Here is a 20,196-nt window from a genome sequence, read left to right as displayed (position 1 = left end):
CAGATCCTCAGAGAGTTCTTTGCCATGAGGTGCCATGTTAAACTTCCAGTGACCAGTATGGTAAAATGAGAGCGATAACACCAAATTTAACACACCTGCTCCCCATTCACACCTGAGACCTTGTAACACTGAGTCACATGACACCGGGGAGGGAAAATGGCTAATTGGGCCCAATTTGGACATTTTCAATTAGGGGTGTACTCACTTTTGTTGCCAGCGGTTTAGACCTTAATGGCTGTGTTTGAGGGGCTATTTTGAGGGGACAGCAAATTTGCACTATTATACAAGCTGTACTGAGATACTGTATTTAATTCATAGTATTCATGCAGATACCACATGCAGTATATTTGCATTATTTGTTGTTTGTACCCATAGCAGGGCCAAAAAACAATAGTGGCATATTTTTTCCCTTTTTTATACATATTTATCCTACCTACTGACAGCAACATTAATACTAACTAGCTAAGCCCTGATCTATTTTATCCTTATCCTTTGTCTTTAGTACCTTCCGAGCCACTGGCTTAGAGCAAACATGCAGATCAGAAGTTCAGATTTCACTGTGCAACTTTCTGCATCTTCAAGGTCATAAATTCAGAAACTTGTGAAATATACTCAGACAACCAGCATTCTTATGCCGCGTACACACGATCGGACATTCCAACAACAAAATCCATGGATTTTTTCCGACAGATATTGGCTCAAACTTGTCTTGCATACACACAGTCACACAAATCTTGTCGGAAAATCCGAATGTCAAGAACGCGGTGACGTACAACATGTACAGCGAGCCGAGAAAAATGAAGTTCAATAGCCAGTGCGGCTCTTCTGCTTGATTCGGAGCATGTGTGGAACCTTGTGTGTCGGAATTGTGTGCACACGATCTGAATTTACGACAGCGGATTTTGTTGTCGGAAAATTTGAGAACCAGCTCTCAAATTTTGTGTGATGGAAATTCTGATGGAAAATGTCCAATGGAGCCTACACATGGTCGGAATTTCTGATAACAAGCTCACATCGAACATTTTCCGTCAGAAAATCCGACCGTGTGTACAGGGCATTAGAGTGAAGTCAGCAATGGTTGCCTCCATACTTCTCTCATAATAGCTTTTTTTTTAAATCTGCCAATTTTTTTGGCAAATATTCACATTCTTGGCTGCCAAAATAACAGAAGAGAAAGTATTAGCCTGATAATACTCTCATCAGCAAATGACCATATGTGCATTGTTTTTTATTACCTTACGTGTGGACATGGCTATTGTGGTCCTCTTTGCTATAACTGGATTATTACTTTGGGCCTCCCAGGGTATTTTATGCAGTAATCGATGGCCTGTTATAATCAATTGAAGCACCATAGCTCTTTATTAAGCTGATTTTCTGTATGACTCAACCCATAAACACTGTTACTTGACATTTCAAAAGGAAAGCAAGGGATATTTATTAGGTTCTTCTGATTTGGAACAGATGTCACAGTGGAAAGCGGAGACTTGTGCATATAAACATATGCAGCGGTAAAAGTTCACCATGGTAATAACTAAACAAGGGAACCCCAAAGACTTGCATTACACAGTAATGCGGTCATTGCTAACCCATTGCTGAAAATTCCAGTTCTAATGTGCTGAGCATTTTCTCAATCACTGGCCTAGAAATAGTTAGATAAAAGTCCTGATCTGCATGCATGTTTCATGTCAGTGGCTCAAAATACTGAAGCCAGTGAAGTAACATGACAGCCAGGCAACTAGCACTTTCAGCAGGAGGTCAAAAAAAAAAAAAAGCAGCATCCATGTTTCTCTTATTACAGGTTCAATTTAAGGCACTTAAGCAGAACTTTGGATTGATGTTAAAAAATAAAAATGTTTTAAGGTTATTGTCAACACAGCACCTCCATTCCATCTTGTGTTAACATCCTATATTATCAGGGCTCCTGCTGGGTGCAGCAGTGAGCCTGTCAAGGTTTTTTATACAACACAGAACTATCAATCTAACACAGAAAGTCTGCTGCCTAGAGGAAAGAGCAGAGTGCTGACCAGCTCCTTCCGTGTCCAAACAGCAGGCTGGGGATAGGTTAGGAACTGCCCTTGGTACACCTAAATCACAATGCCCTGTTCTACAAGCCCCACCCTCTGTCTTGTGAATATTTTAGGCAAAACTACTGGTAGAATGCATTATTGGGGATAGCCTAGGATCTTCATAATATTTAAAGCAGTCTATTAACTATACAAACCACCACACAAGAGAAAGGGGAAATGGATGAGCTCAGCTATGAGGAAAGATTAGAGTAACTGAATTTATTCTCTCTTGAGAAGAGAAGATTAAGGGGGGATATGATCAACATGTATAAATACATAAGTGGTCCATATAGTGAACTTGAGGTAGAGTTATTCACCTTAAAGTGGTTTTAAACCTCAGACATGAAATATGAACAGAGCATACCCCTCTATAGTGTGTACTTGTCTCAATCCAGAGCACTAGGTGTAATTTCTGTCCACTGCCTCATTCCTCTGCTATCAGCATGAATAACTTCTAATTTACAACCACTTTAATGTCATCACAGAGGACAAGGTGGCACTCATTCCGTTTAGAAGAAAAGGGATTTAATCTCCAAATATGGAAAGGCTTAATTAAAGTAAGAGCTGTGAAAATGTGGCATAGACTCACTAAAAATCTGGTTCTGGCCAGCTTAGAAGATTGTTTTAAAAAAGGCCTGGATTCTTTCCTAAATGTACATAACTGTATAACTGGGTATTAATATTTATAGGTAAAGTTGATCCAGGGACTATCCAATTGCCTGTTGGGGGATCAGGAAGGAATTTTATTTTCCCCACTGGAGCAAATTATTATTATTGTTATTTTTTTGCCTTCCTCTGGATCAACAGTGGGTATAGGATGGTGCATATAGAGGTTTTCTATTTGTGTGTGTGTTTTTTTCTGTGTTGGTTGAACTGGATGGACTTGTGTCTATTTTCAACCAGATTAACTATGTAACTATGTTTAATGTGCCCTAATTTATAAAGAGCATTCTAACACTTCTTAACATTCCCTGGACTCCCTTCTTCCTACTGTTCTCTTACTGAATTTAACCACAAATGCCTAGAAGTAGCCAGAAAATAGAAACAAAATAAAAATAATCATAGTTTTAACATTTCAATGCTTGGTGCTACCCTCCTAACCGTGCTGCTCCAGGTACTGGCCCATCAGCATCATTATGGTAATACAGCCCTGGCTTATAGATTAAAGCTGAACTTTAACCACTTCCCGCCCGGCCTATAGCAGATTGATGGCTGGGAAGTGGTTCTGTTATCCTGACTGGGCGTCATATGACGTCCAGCAGGATAACATGCTAGCGCGCGCCCGCGGGGCGCACAGCATGGCAATCGCGAGTGCGCCTTGTCAGTCTGACACCCCGCATCTCCAATTGTGATAAGAAGCCTCTGTCAGAGGCTTCTTACCACTTGATCAGCTGTGACCAATCACAGCTGATCACAGCAAGAACCAGGAAGTGCCTGCATTCCTCGGTCCGCGCTGACAGGGAGAGCAGTTCGGAGCCAATCGGCGGCTTTCCCTGTCAGAGGGGGGTCTGTGCTGATAAACGGCACATTGATTATCAGCACAGCCCCCTCAAATGTGTAAAAAAACACTACCAATCAGTGCCCAGCATTCCCCCAATAAAAAACCCTTCAAATGCCCACCACAGTGCCAATCAGAGCCCACCACAGTGCCAATCAGTGCCCACCACAGTGCCCAGCAGTAACACCTGTAAGTAACACATCAGTACCTCATCATCAGTGCTGCCCATTAGTGCCACCTGTCAGTGCCACATGTCAGTGCCAATCAGTACCACCTATCAGTGCCAATCAGTGCCACCTGTCAGTGCCCATCACAGCCGCCTGTCAGTGCCATCATAGCTGCCTGTAAGTGCCCATCACTGCCGCCTGTCAGTGCCCATCACTGCCGCCTGTCAGTGCACATCAGTGCCCATCAATTCTACATATCAGTGCCTCCTCATCAGTGCCCATCAGTGCCACCTTATCAGTGCTGCTTCATCAGTGCCGCCTCATCAGTGCCCATCATTGCAGCTTCATTAGTGTCCGTCAGTGAAGGGGAAAACAACATTTTATGACAAAAACTAAGAAAAACTTTTTTTTCAAAAATTTTGTTTTTTTTTAGTTTGTTTATCAAAAAATAAAAACCGCAGAGGTGATCAAATACCACCAAAAGAAAGCTCTATTTGTGGGAAGAATTTTGTTTGGGTATAGTGTTGCATGACCGTGCAATTGTCATTCAAAGTGTGACAGCGCTGAAAGCTGAAAATTGTCCTGGGCAGGAAGGGGCCAAAGTGCCTGGTATTGAAGTGGTTAAAGAAAAGAAAAACTGCTTCCTTTAAGTGGGGCTGCCCCCACACAGCAAAGGTTAAATGTTTGTCTAGGTCTAGCGCAGGGGTCCTCAAACTATGGCCCGCAGGCCACATGCGGACCACCGAGGACATTTATCCGGCCCACCCCACCCAGGGCTGGATTCCCGACAGGCCAGGCCTCGGGGCGGGCCGGTTATAACAAAGCAGGAGACTGCTGTGTCAGGGAGCTCACTGTTAAAAGTTCGGGCGCGCTGTGATAAAAGTCCCGCCCTCCTCCTAGACCAGCTCGTATGATAGAGGCAGTGTTCTGCGGGTTCTGAGGGTGGGACATTTTTTCACAGCGCGCCCAAACTTTTCACAGTGAGCCATGACGAAGCAGCAGGAGATGCTCGATGTGCACACACACTGACTGGTGAGACATTGTTTGGCACAGTAAGGCTTTGAGGGGGGCTTGCAATGATGGTGAGGGGGGCTTGCAATGGCATTAATTGGACTGCGTTGGCAAGCATTGATGGGCACTGATCAGACTGCATTGATGGGCAAATGGAACTAGCTGAACTGCAGAATTGTGACTCTCTGAAAGACACATTCAAGTCAAGCAGCCTTCCTAATTTCTATGCATCTCTCCCCTCTGAGACATATCCTAATCTCAGGAACCATGCACTCAAAATGGCAACCATCTTTGGCAGCACTTATGTCTGTGAAAAGACTTTTTCCAGAATGAAACATCTGAAATCTCCAAACAGATCTAGACTAACCGATGCACACTTGCATCACTTGTTACGACTAGCAGTGACGAATATGGAACCGGACATTGACCATCTCATTAGCCAAAAGCAGGCCCATAGTTCTCATTGAAATACTGTTAAGTTTGTTGATTTAATTTTACTTGTTCTTCATTTAAAATATTGTATTTGTTCCTGTTTTGTTTTTTCACTTCAAAATAAGATATGTGCAGTGTGCATAGGAATTTGTTCATAGTTTTTTTTTTTAACTATAGTCCGGCCCTCTAACGGTCTCAGGGACAGTGAACTGGCCCCGTTTAAAAAGTTTGAGGACCTCTGGTCTAGCGGAACAAGAAAAGGCTCCTCTACACTGCAAGACCAGTCCCTGCAGCCTCTTCTCACCTATGATTCAGTGGTCGGAGGCCCTCTAATGTCATCAAGCTTGACGAAAGACCCATATGGGCAGCACAGTGGTTAGCAACCTCCATCTACCAGCACTAGGGTTGTCAGTTTGATTTCCAACCACGGCACTACCTGCCTGGAGTTTGCACTTACTCCCCGTGCCTTTGTGAGTTTCCTCCGGTTTCCTGTTAGGATAATTGGCTCCTGTCTAAATTAGCCCTAGAATAAATGTGAGTTAGGGACCTTAGATTGTAAGCTCCTTGAAAGCAGGGGCTGATGTGAATGTACAATATATATGTAAAGTACTGTGTAAATTGACAGAGCTGTATAAGTACCTGTAATACAGGCATGTCCAAAGTCCGGCCTGCGGGCCAATTGCGGCCCGTGTTCCGGTTTAATACGGCCTCACTGGTAATTTGCATATATATATATATATATATATACTGTATATATATATATATATATATATATATATGGCCTGAATTTATGGGAGGAGCCCGGGGGGTATTTAACCAGCCCGCTCGCCTGTGGTATTTGTCGGTTTCCTGTGCGCAGTACGTTACGTCACTAGGCTGACTCTTCCAAACTCATTGGCGTTCGTGAGTTGCGCGTTCGAAATTTCAGCAACTTTCGGTTCCCGTTCGCAGTTTCTGAGAGGCTTCCGTTCCCGTTCGTAGTTTTTCGTACAAACGTGTCTGGCTCGGCTGTCGCAGGTAGTGTTTCGTTGACATTTCTTCATTTCATGTATCACCATTTGCTAGATACTGTGTGTCGCTCAAACCCCGATATGGAACCTTCGAGTCATTCGTTAAGAAACCCTGCACGTAGCCGTAGCACTCAGCCACCGATTCGTGTCTCTATAATTTCTAAAACATTTTTCATTCATTCTTACGTACCTCACTCTGATTCGAATCCAGTTCCGTCCGCTTCGCACCTGCTTGTCCAGCCATGTCTCAGTTGTTCTTGTCCCATATTTTATACCATGCTCCACAGTCCGGTTCGTTATCAGTCGCAATTACGGCACACAGATTCGTGCCTCTGTCATGGCTTATTATTTTAATCATTTCACTCATTTCACCTTATGTACCGCGCTCCGATTCGAATCTAGTCGCATCCGAGATGCACCGATTCGTCCCGGTGTGCCCCAGTTGTTATTTGGCCTCATTTCAGTACATGCTCCAGAGTCCGGTCGTTGTCAGTCGCAGTGTGCGCCTCACCGATTCGTGCCTCTGTCATGGGAAATCATTTCACTGTCACGTATCACGTTCCGATTAGAATCCAGTCGCATCCGTGATGCACCGATTCGTTCCAGCGTGCCTCAGGTATTTTCGGTCACATTTCAGTACATGCTCCAGAGTCCGGTTTGTTGTCAGTCGCAGTTGCGGCATGACCGATTCGTGCCTCTGTCATGGCACGTGCCTCTACCATGACAAATCATTTCAATCATTTCATCATTTCACTCATTTCACTGTCACGTACCTCGCCCCGATTCAAATCCAGTAGCATCCGAGATGCACCAATTCATCCCGGTGCGCCCCAGTTGTCTTGGCCTCATTTCATTTTGTGCTCCACAGTCCGACTCGTCGTTTGTCGCAGACAAAAAAAAAAAAGTTTCGGCCTCATCCAGCACCTGCACCAGAGCTTGGTTCGATGTCAGTTGCAGTCACGGCACGACCGATTCGTGCCTCTGTCAGGGCAAACATTTCACTGTTACGTACCGCGCTCCGATTCAAATCCAGTCGCATCCGTGATGCACCGATTTGTTCCGGTGTGCACTAGTGTTTTTTCTACTTGCCTCATTTCAGTACATGCTCCAGAGTCCGGTTCGCTGTCAGTCGCAGCTGCGGCACGACCGCTTTGTGCCTCTGTCATGGCGAAACATTTCACACATTTTATTTAATTTCATGCACCTGTCGCTTAAACACGGTACAAGTCACTTTTAAAAGTCAGGTAGTCAAACCTTTCACCGGTTTTCATCTGTCATTTTCCTCCAGGTCAGTCAAGTTAAAAAAAAAAAAAGCCACACCCATCTTCTCTCGAAGTTCAGTCATGGTCCTGATTCATATGTTAAAACCGTCGCCTCACTACTATTCCCCCTTATAGTCGCACAATCCGATTCATGTTGGTTTCATTTCATACACTTTACAAACCGATTTGTATCAGGATTCATTGTATGCAACTTACGAATGATTCGTATCGGTTTCAATTTCATACACGCTACAGTTCGATTCAAATCTAGTCGCGCCGGTGGAACAGCGATTCATATCGGATCCATATTCATACTCTCCACAGTCCGATTTTATATTGGATTAATTTTCATACACTCTACAATCGGTTCGTATCAGATTAATTTCATACAACCGATTCGTATCGGATTCATTCCATACACTTTACAAACGATTCATATAGGATTAAATTTCATACAGGTTCAAGCATAACTTCTTGTAATCATTGCAAGCACGCATCCAATCACAACTTGCAATAGTTGCAAGCACGCATCCAAGCACAACTTCCCGCAATCGTTGCAAGCACGCATCCAAGCATAAACTTCTTGTATTCGTTGCAAGCACACATCCAAACATAACTTCTTGAAATCATTGCAAGCGCACATCCAAGCACAACTTCTTTCAATCGTTGCAAGTACGCATCCAAACATAACTTTTGCAATCGTTGCAAGCACACCCAAGCACAATTTCTTGCAATCATTGCAAACATGCATCCAATCATAAACTTCTTGCAAACATTGCAGGCATGCATTCAAGTATAACTTCTTGCAATCGTTGCAAGTACGCATCTAATTACAACTTCTTGCAATCGTTGCAAGCACACATCCAAGCATAACTCTTGCAGTCTTTGCAAGCACATGCAGTAATACAAACTTCTCACAGTCACTACAAACACATCTTCAGCGACATAAACTCCCTTGCAATCGTTGCAAGCACACATTAAGCACAACTCTTACAATCATTACAAGATACGCATCTTAGCATAACTTCTTGCAATCGTTGCAAGCACGTATCCAGTCACAACTTCTTGCAATTGTTGCAAGCACACATCTAAGCATAACTTCTCGCAATCGTTGCAAGCACGCATCCAAGCATAACTCCTTGCAGTCCTTGCAGGCACATGCAGTAATACAGACTTCTCACAGTCACTGCAAATACATCTCCATTGACATAAACTCCCTTGCAATCGTTGCAAGCACGTATTTAAGCACAACTCTTGCAATCATTGCAGGGCTCGCATCTTAGCATGACTTATTGTAAACACATTCCCAGTGGCACACAATCAGCCACACATCATTCTTCAGTGGCACTTAATCGGCCAATTGTCTCCAGTGGCATCTTCATACGAGCCACTCACCATTTTCTGTATCATTTCTCGCTTAGGTCAGTTGAGTTCAGGTTACATCCCGCGCCAGGTATCGTATTGCCTTATCCTTATAACACTATCAGGCTATACCTAGCCAGCATCCAGCATTTCCTGTCCTTACAGGTCCCCAGAGAGCTGTCTGTGTTTACGGCCCATACAGTAAGATCCCTTCTACGTGGCATCCAGAAGCATCAGCCCATAGCTAAACGGCAAATGCTTGCCCATCACAACTGCCATCTTTAGGGACATTTCAAAAATCCTCACACGTTCCCCAGTCTAGTCATCCAAGCAGCCACCTACCTCGCCCGCTTCGGTTTTCTACAGCCTAACAAATTCACTTTTAGTGGCACTGGCAGCCAGGTACTATGTAGGCACCACTTGACTCGCTGATAAAACCATTACGTCCTTCAGCTTGCGGTCTCCAAAACTCAACAATCTGGAACTGAGGTCTGCAATAACCTCTTTCGAACTAAACAACTCCACGCAGGCCAGCCTCCCCCTTGACAAGCTGACCCACATCAGGCCAGTTCCCCAAGACTTCACCCATACATGGGAGTGTACTAAGAAGCAGCTTCAGTCTCTCTTGGGAATGCTCAATATTTCAATACGGGTCATTCCCCAGGGTCGATCTTCTGTGTCATGCTGCCTGGTCTTCCTCTCCCAGACACAGGACCCCTTTCAGATCCTTAATTTAGACGGTAGTGGACCTATTAATGTTGGAAGGTTCCGTACTACGTGGATCCATATATCAATGTTTATACCATCTATGTCGCCCCTATCACCCCAGTTAGTGACAGATGCCGCAGCCTCCACAGGCTTTGCTGCAATTTTTGGCCACCATTGGTTTACAGGAACATGGCCTCCAGAGATACTCCTAAACCCCGGGTTTACCCGGACTTCCTCCCTCTTCAAGCTATACACGGTCATGACAGCCGCTGAACTCTAGGGTCATATCTGGACAGGACAGGCCCTGGCTTTCGCCACCAACAACCGGTCCAAGGCCGATCTTGTTGATGAAGCCAGGTCCGCATCGCTCTGTTATATCCTTCCTGCGCAGGCTGGTGCAATTATCTTGGCAGCACCAGTTTAATGTCCACTGTACGTTCATTCTAGGCTGCCATCTTCCGGGACATGTCTACTATCTTTACTAGTTCGCCATTTGGCCTTCTCCCCAATCTGCTCATACAAGCAGCCATTTATTTAGCCTACTACGGGTTCTGGCGGCCCAGCGAGCTCACCCACAGCAATCCCACAGGCCAAGTTCTGTGCAGTTGGCTCGCCACCAACACCATTTCATCCTCCACCTTGCAGTGTCTAAAACCCAGCAATCAGGCTCCAGGATAGACAACTCCATAAAATAAACATCCGGTGTCCAGTAACCATACTCAACCGCCTACTGAAACTCCTACCGGAACACTCAAACTCTAGTCCCCTATTACCTTTTCGGGCAAACCCTTGAGTGCCTGCCAGTTCATTAAACACCTGGGGGTTCTTCTACGCAGCCTACACCTTGACCCCAGTCAGTACTCCGGTCAATCTTTAGTACTGGGGCAGCCTTGGCAGCATCTCAGCATGGGTCCCAGATCACATCATCAAGAGACTTAGCAGGTGGAACTCTGCCCATCTCGCCCGGTTCATCCCCAATCCTCAGGTGGAAATGGCACAAGCATTCATCAAACTTGCTCAATAAATAAAGCTAAAACTAATAAAACTACACCCCTACCTGAATGTTTTTGCCCCCTTATTTTGGTATACCGACCAGCAGACCAGGGCACACTTCAGGTCCATTTCATGTTGTAAGTCTTATGGTAAGTCTATTTGTTCATATCCGTATCAGCCATAGGGCTTTGACCATAAGTAGGAAGGCCAGTATGGAGGCCTGAATTTATGGGAGGAGCCCGGGGGGTATTTAACCAGCCCGCTCGCCTGTGGTCTTTGTCGGTTTCCTGTGCGCGGTACCCACCCTCCCATCCCCTTTTCAGGGCATTTCTCAAATTAATTTCTCTTCACAAAATATTCATTTCTAATCTAGGGTATGCCCCCTTATTTTGGTATACCGACCAGCAGGCCAGGGCACACTTCAGGTCTATTTCATGTTGTAAGTCTTATGGTAAGTCTATTTGTTGATATCCATATCGGCTATAGGGCTTCGACCATAAATATATATCTCTTTTGTGGCCCCCAATAAATCGATTCGTTGGGGGGGCCACAAAAGATATGCAGCCTCGGAGGGGACAGGGAGGAGGCGGGATGAGTGCCGCCAGATTATATACAGGAGAATCTCCTGTTTACTCGGTGGCCTCTGTAAAAGGAAGTCCCATCTCCTGGGCTGAGATTGGACAACTGTTCTGTGTATCATAGGAGGCGGGACTTTGTATTAAAGAGGCCGCAAAGTAAACAGAAGATTCTCCTGTATGTAATCTGTTGGCACTCGTCCCGCCCCCTCCCTTTTCCCTCCAAGGCTGCAGATGGGCATGGATCAGGCTGCACTGATGGCAATGGTGAGGCTGCATTCATGGCACTGGTGAGGCTGCATTCATGTCAATGGTGAGGCTGCATTCATGGCAATGGTGAGGCTGCATTCAGGCAATGGTGAGGCTGCATTCATGGCAATGGTGAGGCTGCATTCATGGCAATGGTGAGGCTGCAGATGGTCAATGATTAAGCTGCACTGATGGGCACTGACCCTTATTTTGCTTCACAGTTCTTTATTTAAAATTTAAGTTTTTTCCTGAAACTTCCCTCTTAAGCCTCGTACACATTATCAGATTTTCCACAGACAAAGCGTCAGACTTTTGTCCGAAGGGCGTTGGCCAGGAACTTGTCTTGCATACAAACGGTACGCAATTGTCGGCCAACAAACACGAACGTAGTGACATACTACGTGGTTTTTCAGCTCTTTAGCACCACCCTTTGGGCACCTTCTGCTAATGTTGTGTTTGGTGAGCATTGATTCCGAGCATGTGTGTTTGTAGTTTGGACTTTTGTCTGAAGGACTTGTGTGCATACGATCAGAAATTCCGACAACAGACCGTTGTCCGCGGTAACGTCTGCCATCCAACATTTGTATGAAAATCCGACAACTGTCCGATGGAGCGTACAAACGGTAGGATTGTCCGCCAACAGTCTGTCAACACACAATTCCCGTTGGAAAATCCGATCGTGTGTACGAGGCTTTAAAGTAAAAGGTGAGTTTTATACGCCTATAAATACGGTATATCCAAACAACACGCCCAAGCTCATCCTTAGACTCTTCACCACACACAGCCACAAAGGGAAGAGAATTCTTGTTTGGCAGTGTATTAGTTCATTTGCATTTAATTCTAATAGTGCATGTCAGGCAAAATGGTCGGCCCTAAACGCACGTTCACTTCATCAAATCTGGCCCTCTTTGAAAAAAGTTTGGACACCCCTGCTGTAATATACAATAGAATAAATAACCCTTCGCTGCCCATGGAATCTCAAGGAACAGTCCACTGCCAGAGCTTGGGGGAGCATTGTCTACTAGAGGATCAGGAAAGTAAACCTGTTTTTACTGACATAAACAATCCCCTGCACCACAAGGGAACATTTTATGTTTTCCCAAGATTGAGGCTTTTACAGCAATGAGAAAAACTGAGGTCACCAACCATGATATGCAGGGTAGCAGGAATACTTGTATTAAAAGACAAATTCTTTGCCAGGTAAATTGTTATGTAAAATGTTTTACATGCCAAAGAATTGTCTTTTGATTCAAGCATCCCTGAATTGCTGCATTGCCAGGTTGGCAAACCAATTTTGCTCACTGCTGATAAGCATATAGTTAGAGAGCTGGATTTTCATTACTGGAGGACCTTGTACTCATGTGGCTTTCATTACCCAAGTATGACCTCTATAGGAATCACCTCTTCTACACAAAAAAAGTTTTGCTAGTTCTATTCTAGCTTGGAGTTGGTGATCACATGTTAAGGACCATGTATGACTATTTGTACTAATAGAAAAAAATGATGGAAAAAAATATTGTAAAGTCAGCCTAGAAAATACATTCGCCATTTGTCTGTAATTTAGCTACTTGGCTACCTGTAACTTTTTATCCGTTATCTTTAGTTTTATCAGGTCATTTGCTAACTAGTGAGATAATAAAATGCAAATTAAAGGCTTTTTGGGTCTCAACAAAAAAAAAAAAAGTTTTGAAAGTGGGGCTGACTGACAACCCATTTCACAGTTTAGATTCCACTAGTTACATAGCTGAGTAAGTCTGGATTTACAGTGCCTTGAAAACGTATTCATACCCTTTGAAATTTTCCACATTTTGTCATGTTACAACCAAAAACGTAAATGTGTTTTATTGGGATTTTATGTGATAGACCAACACAAAGTGGCACATAATTGTGAGGTGGAAGGAAAATGATCAATGGTTTTCAAAATGTTTTACAAATGAATATATCTGGAAAGTGTGGTGTGCATTTCAGCCCCCTGTATTCTGATACCCCTAACTAAAATCTAGTGAAACCAATTGCCTTCAAAAGTCACCTAATTAGTAAATAGAGTCCATCTGTGTGTAATTTAATCTCAGTATAAATACAGCTGTTTTGTGAAGCCCTCAGAGGTTTGTTAGAGAACCTTTGTGAACAGCAGCATTAACGCCAAGGAACACACCAGACAGGTCAGGAATAAAGTTATGAAAAAGTTTAAAGCAGGGTTAGGTTATAAAAAAAAATTATCCCAAGCTTTGAACATCTCACGGAACACTATTCAATCCATCAACAGAAAATGGAAAGAGTATGGCACAACTGTAAATCTATCAAAGACATGGCCGTGACCTAAACTGACAGGCTGGGCAAGGACAGCATTAATCAGAGTAACAGCCAAGAGGCCCATGGTAATTCTGGAGGAGCTGCAGAGATCCACAGCTCAGGTAGGAGAATTTGTCCACAGGACAACTATTAGTCATGCACTCCACAAATCTGGCCTTTATGGAAGAGTGGCAAGAAGAAAGCATTGTGCAAGTCCGTTCGTTCGAAAGTCCATCGAAGGTCCATCGGAAGTCCGTCAAAAGTCCGACGAAAGTCTGTCGTAAAGACCGTCGGACCTTTGATGCCGAAAAGTCCGCCCGTGTGTACACGGCATAAGAGTCTGCAAAAGACTTGAGACTGGGGCAGAGGTTCACCTCCAGCAGGACAACGACCCTAAGCATACAGCCAGAGCTACAATGGAGTGGTTTAGATACAAGCATATTTATGTGTTAGAATGGCCCAGTCAAAGTCCAGACCTAAATTCAATTGAGAATCTGTGACGTGAAAATTGTAGAAAAGAAATGGGGGCGCCAACCAAATAAATAAAATAAAATAATATAAAAAGATCTTTGTGATTGCTACTCCTATTTTAGTGTATTACTAAAAAGCAGATATATTATAGAAAAAGGAGCGCTACCTTACAATATGATGTGAATGTGAACCACAATAGTAATAACCAATCAACAAATGACCAAAAAAGAGTGAATATTCAACAAGTGAATATATAAAATATATAAAAGAACAGTTCAATCCAATCATAACTCCAGCACCGTTGTGTCTATAAAGTATTGTGCTCCGATGTAGCAAAACACAGTGCTTCAACGTGAAATATTCAATTGCACTCACCAGAAGTATTCAGCCACAGTGTGACCATCAAGCATGAATATATAAATATCTGAGACTCTCCAATCAATCGACATGCCAGATTTAGTCCACTCGAACTCCTATCTTCTTTCCCAGTATCAGACTTTATAGAAATGGCTCTACCAATGAGTCATAGACTTGCATAGACTTCTGTTAAATTAATATGCAAGCCACAATGAAATCGGGAGTGTAAATCGCACTAATGTGCAGTTTTGAAATCGTGCTAAAGTAGCATGAGAGGCTGAGACGGGTATCAGTCTAGGCACCTGGCGGATTCAGACTTTATTGTCGTGATGACGTGGTGCCTGGACAGATTTCTGTGACGTCAGCAGAGAGCAGACTCCAGACCGCTCTCTGCTGAAAACGATTCACAGGAGTGCAAAACGAATTGCACACCTGTGACCCATAGGAGATACAGCCAAACAAGCTCAGACTGGACTTCTCCTTTAAGGGAGAATGAGTCTCTAGGCAAGGTGCAGCTTCATCTGACATTACTGCCATAGTTCACCTTTCAGACTGGGTTCGCACTGGTACGACAAACACTCCAACATTGGAAACAGTATAAATGAATGGTTCCCTATGACAGCCGTCTGAAAGGGGTTGTAAACCCTTGTGTTTTTTCACCTTAATGCATCCTATGCCTGCAAGGTAACCCCCCGGGAGAGTGCTTCTCCTAGGGGATTATCTGATGTGGGGAGGAGCTGCGAGAGCCGCCAAGGGACCCCCAGACGGTGTTCGGGGCCACCCTGTGCAAAACGAGCTGCACAGTGGAGGCAAGTATGAGATGTTATTTTTTTTTAATAATCAAAGCTTTAAAATCACTTTATGTGGTCTGAGTGAACCCCCCCCCAAGTGAATATCATTGAAGTCGGATCAAAGTCGGATCATCGTCTTAACTGATCTGACTTTGGCATGTGACTTGTGCTCTGATGATCTTGAAGGGGAACACCACACCAAAATTAAAAATAAAAACGGCATAGAGTTCTCCCTCAAAGACTGATTTTAAAGGGAACCCCCATGCCCCCAAAAAAAAAAAACAAAACGGCGTGGGGTCCCCGCAAAATCCATACCAGACCCTTATTCGAGCATGCAGCCCGGCAGGTCAGGTAAGGGGGTGGGGACGAGCGAGCCCCCCCCACCCCAAAGCACCTTGTCCCCATGTTGATGGGGACAAAGGCCTCTTCCCGACAACCCTGGATGGTGGTTGTTGGGTCTGCAGGCGGGGGGGCTTATTGGAATCTGGAAGCCACCTTTAACAGGGGGCCCCCCACCCTATGTGAATGAGTATGGGGTACATTGTACCCCTAACATTCACCCCCCAAAAAAGTGGCAAAAATAAAAACCGCACACAGGATTTTGACAAAGTAATTTATTAATGCAGCTCCGGCGTCTCTTCTGCTTCTGATTTCTTTTATCCTCTCTCCGCTGATGTCTTCTTTTGCTGCCAGTTCTCCTCCCTCTGCTGATGTCTTCTTCCGCTGCAGGTTCTCCTCTCTCTGCTGTCTTCTCCCTCTGCCGGATCTTCTCTCTTCCCTGTCTTCTCCCTATGCCAGGTCTCCTCTCTCCGCCGTCTTCTCCCTCTGCCGAGTCTCCTCTTTCCACTGTCTTCTCCCTCTGCCGAGTCTCCTCTCTCCACTGTCTTCTCCCTTTGTCAGATCTCCTCTCTCCGCTGTCCTCTCCCTCTGTTCTTCCTCCAACCTTCTCCCGACGCTTGCTCCCACTGTAATGCTAGGCATATAGACAGGTATGGTGCAGGAGGGGGGGTAAGCGCGCTTGCTTGTCCCCACCCCCTTTCCTGACCTGCTGGGTTGGGTGCTCGGATAAGGGTCTGGTATGGATTTGGGGGGGTGCCATGCCATTTTTTGGCGTGGGGTTTGCCCTTAAATCCATACTTGACCGAATGGTCTGGTATAGTCTTGTAGGGGGAACCCTATGCCGTTTTTTTTTTTTTTTTAATTTTGGCATGAGGTTCCCCTTCAAGAAGGGCCTGGTATTGTCGGGATTAAAGTCTGGTCCCCGTTCGTTGAAGTCAGATGGATGTCGGACTTCAAGTTGCAGGGCAAAGTCGGATTCACAGTCCTACGAATGTCTTGTCGTACCAGTGTGAACCCAGCTTCAGACACCAGCTGCCTGTCTACAAGTGCATCCTATCTTGTGAAGTGACAGGCAGATAGATGCGCATCTTTGATCAGTTGCACCATTCTCTGTTTTACTGCAAGAATATGAAGGTCCCCAATGTGATGAGTTTGATGAGCTGGATAACATTTTACCTGCTAAGAGATTAGCAACAACTCTGGTAAACTAAATTAACATTTCTGTTTCTTGCCTAGCATTGGAAGGACAGTGATTGGTTTCACCTGTTGCTTGAAATTGCTGTTTAAGGCCAGTATTCTATTAAAAGTGTTTACATTTCACATGCCGTCCTATTTCCTGTCTCAGTAGTACATAAAAGCAATTGTCTGGTACACTGTGCTTTCACCATTGTTCTGCAGCTGCACATTCTTACCATATTCTAGAAGACTCAATAAGCTTAATAAAAAGAGATCAGAGGGACAAAGCGCATAGCTGTGGCTTCAAATTATATAAAGAATGGCAACAAGGATTAAGATGGAATTACTTCCCCTAATGCCTATAATTCCAGAACAAGTAAAATAATATTTGCTATCTTATTGCAAACATATAGACTCTTATAGCAAACATATAGAGATGGTAATTGTACCTAGGCAGAGCTTTTAACTTAAAGTTGAATTCCTGATATGACAATTTTTACATAGTTACATTGGTCCAGCTTGGGTCAACCTAAATATGTGTGCCATACAGGTGGGACCTCCATGGAAGCTGGAAATCACTGTAGTAGGCACTACTATCAATATGGTTGCCCCACACAGAGATACAGTACAGAACAAAATATGGTACAGCAAATGGAGAGTGCTCTCCTCTAATCTAAGGAGCAAAGGCTTGTATAGAAATAGCCATATGGTTCCTAAATCTTAATTTCCTAATTTAATAACTATGATTGCAACAATCAAAAAAATCATCTTGGAATTAAGAACCATTCTTCCATTCTTTCTATATAGGGCTTTGCCCCTCCAGATTGGAGTAGAGCCCTAACCATTTGTTGTACCTTATTTAGTAAAGGCTCCATCAGGCCATGACATATTATGTATGTGAGCAGACCATATCTTGTAACACATGATGGTCTCTGGTTTGTGCCTGTATTATTTTCTTTGTATAACCCAGAACAAGGTATGGTAGGTTACTAATAGTTTAAAAGATCTGCAAAGGAGACCAAAGGAAAAGATGCCTACTCCAGAGTCCTCTGCCTCCTTTTTTGGCCTTTGGCCTTATTTACCAGTATGCTCTGTGTGTCAATGACCTTCGTCCCCTCCCCTTCCAGTAAAGGCTATACATGTTTGTAGTATTCCTCTTTACTTAAAGCGGAACTTCACCCAAAAGGGGAAGTCCCCTTTGTTTGTATCCTCCCACTTCCACATTTGCCACTTTTTTTGGGGGGAACGGGTGTTTTGACAGGTGCGCGCTCCCACTTCTGATCAGATTGCTGCGGCTATCTGAGCGTAAGTTTGGTCCCCCCAATTCACACCCCCCCCCCCCCGAGCCTCCTGAGACACATAAGAGGTCCTAGAAGCCTGTGGGACACTTCACAAAGTGCAGTGCAAGGCTTCACTGCAGGTTTCCATTACCGAAGATGCCAGCTCCAGGACCCGAAGCTGACTGAAGAATCAGCTCGGGTGAGGACATCGCTGGATCCCTGGACAGGTAAGTGTCCTTATTTTAAAAAGTCAGTATCTGCAGTATTTGTAGCTGGTGACTTTTATTTTTTTTGGGGAGACTGGAGCTTCTCTTTAAAGCGGAAGTCCATTCAAACACTAACTATATTTAAACCTGCTCCCACTCCCATTCTGGGCCTATTCTAACTAACCCGTAAAAGGAAAGATGTCTATACTTACCCATTCTGAGGGAGGTCCGGTCACATGATCGGCTCTCAGTGCAGGCTTTAGTGTGGAGGAAGGGCAGCTGACAATGGATGTCCCATAGTAAGCCTATAGGTGACATCACCACATAAGCATTGCAACCATTGTCGACAATCTCTCATATTCACTGAAGCCAGTTGCTGGGGAGTTTATGTGACCTGACCAATCCACCCTCAGAATAAGTATGTATAGACATCTTTCCTTTACAGGTTAGTTAAAATAGGCATAGAATGGGGGTGGGAGCAAGTTTAAGTATAGCTAGTATTCCACTGGACTTTAATACACTGAGCATACTCTGCCATATCAAACTTTGATGGAGAGCCAGCTAGTACATTCTCTTTAACTTCTAGCAATAGGATATTTTTCATATTTTAAATGTTACCTATTTTTTACGTCATTATTATCTAAAATTATTTTCAGTATTAGTTAAAGTAGTATTAAATAAATTATTTTCACATAAAAACAGAGAGGAAGGGGGTCAATGAACAACCTGAAACTTTGTAAAGGGGTTGATAGACTAAAGAGTTTGGGGACCCCTCTATGAATCAAGTCTTATAAGTCTTATAAATAGCAGCATTTGAAAATGTGTTAAATAAAAGAAAAATGCACTGAAAGGTATTTTACTCACCACTGCTCCACCACTTTTTACCATTAACTAGGTAGCTATCTCCATCTCTCTGGATACTGCACTCCATGTTGGTGGCATCACTGGAAGCTACATCAGGTTCTGCAACAATAAAAGTACACTTTTAAAACACGACCTGGTATCTTATGAGGGACATTTACAATAGATTTCAGGGCCTTAGCAATTGCTTTACTACAAGTCACAGACTTCTGTGCATGCTGCAGTCTCTTCACCATTAACCACTCGATCACCAGAAGGTTTACCCACCTTCATGACCAGGCCATTTTTTGCGATATGGCACTGTGTTACTTTAACTGACAATTGGGCGTTTGTGCAACGCTGTACCCAAATAAAATTTGTATCCTTTTTTTCCCACAAATAGAGCTTTTTTTGGTGGTATTTGATCACCTCTGCGTTTTTATTTTTTGCTCTATGAACAAAAAAGACTGTCTGTTTTGAAAAAAACAATATTTCTTACTTTCTGCTACAAAACAAATTCAATAAAAAAAAAAAAAAATGGAAAAAAATATAATATCTTCATCAATTTAGGCCAATATGTATTCTGCTACATATTTTTGGTAAAAAAAAATCCCAATAAGCGTATATATTGATTGGTTTGCACTCAAAAGTTATAGCATCTACAAACTATTAGATAGATTTAAGGAATTTTTATTTATTTTTTTTTTTACTAGTAATGGCGGCAAACAGCGACTTATAGTGAGACTGCGACGAATTGGACACTAACTGACACTTTTTTGGGGACCAGTGACACTAATACAGTGCTAAAAATATGCACCGTCACTGTACTAATGACACTGTCAGGGAAGGAGTTAACATCAGGGGCAATCAAAGGGGTAAATGTGTTCCTAGGGAGTGATTACTAACTGTGTGGGGTGTGCTTGTACTGTGAGAAGGCAGAGATCTGTGTTCCTGCTTAGCAGAAACACAGGATCTCTACGTCCTCTTCTCACTGAACAGCAATCTGCCTTGTTTACTATCGGCAGACCGCCATTCTGTCTCACTCGAGAACGATCGGCGGGTCTGTTGGACCAGCTGATTGGCTCCCGCTGTGTCCAATCAAAGCGGGTCA

At 43.8% G+C, this 20,196-nt stretch overlaps 1 protein-coding gene across 2 annotated transcripts in view; it reads right to left on the bottom strand.

Moving 5' to 3' along the window:
* ACAD11 (acyl-CoA dehydrogenase family member 11) overlaps positions 1-20,196 on the bottom strand; it is a 219,130-nt gene that overhangs the window by 123,412 nt on the left and 75,522 nt on the right. For both annotated transcript variants that reach the window (XM_073630360.1, XM_073630361.1), the window contains exon 13: positions 19,110-19,208. In XM_073630360.1, the coding sequence (XP_073486461.1) occupies positions 19,110-19,208 (99 nt within the window). The remainder of the gene's footprint in view (positions 1-19,109; positions 19,209-20,196) is intronic.

Source organism: Aquarana catesbeiana, linkage group LG05 (genome assembly GCF_042186555.1).
Source record: "Aquarana catesbeiana isolate 2022-GZ linkage group LG05, ASM4218655v1, whole genome shotgun sequence".
Classification (NCBI taxonomy): Eukaryota; Metazoa; Chordata; class Amphibia; order Anura; family Ranidae; genus Aquarana; species Aquarana catesbeiana.
This window is presented reverse-complemented; position numbering and strand designations above follow the sequence as displayed.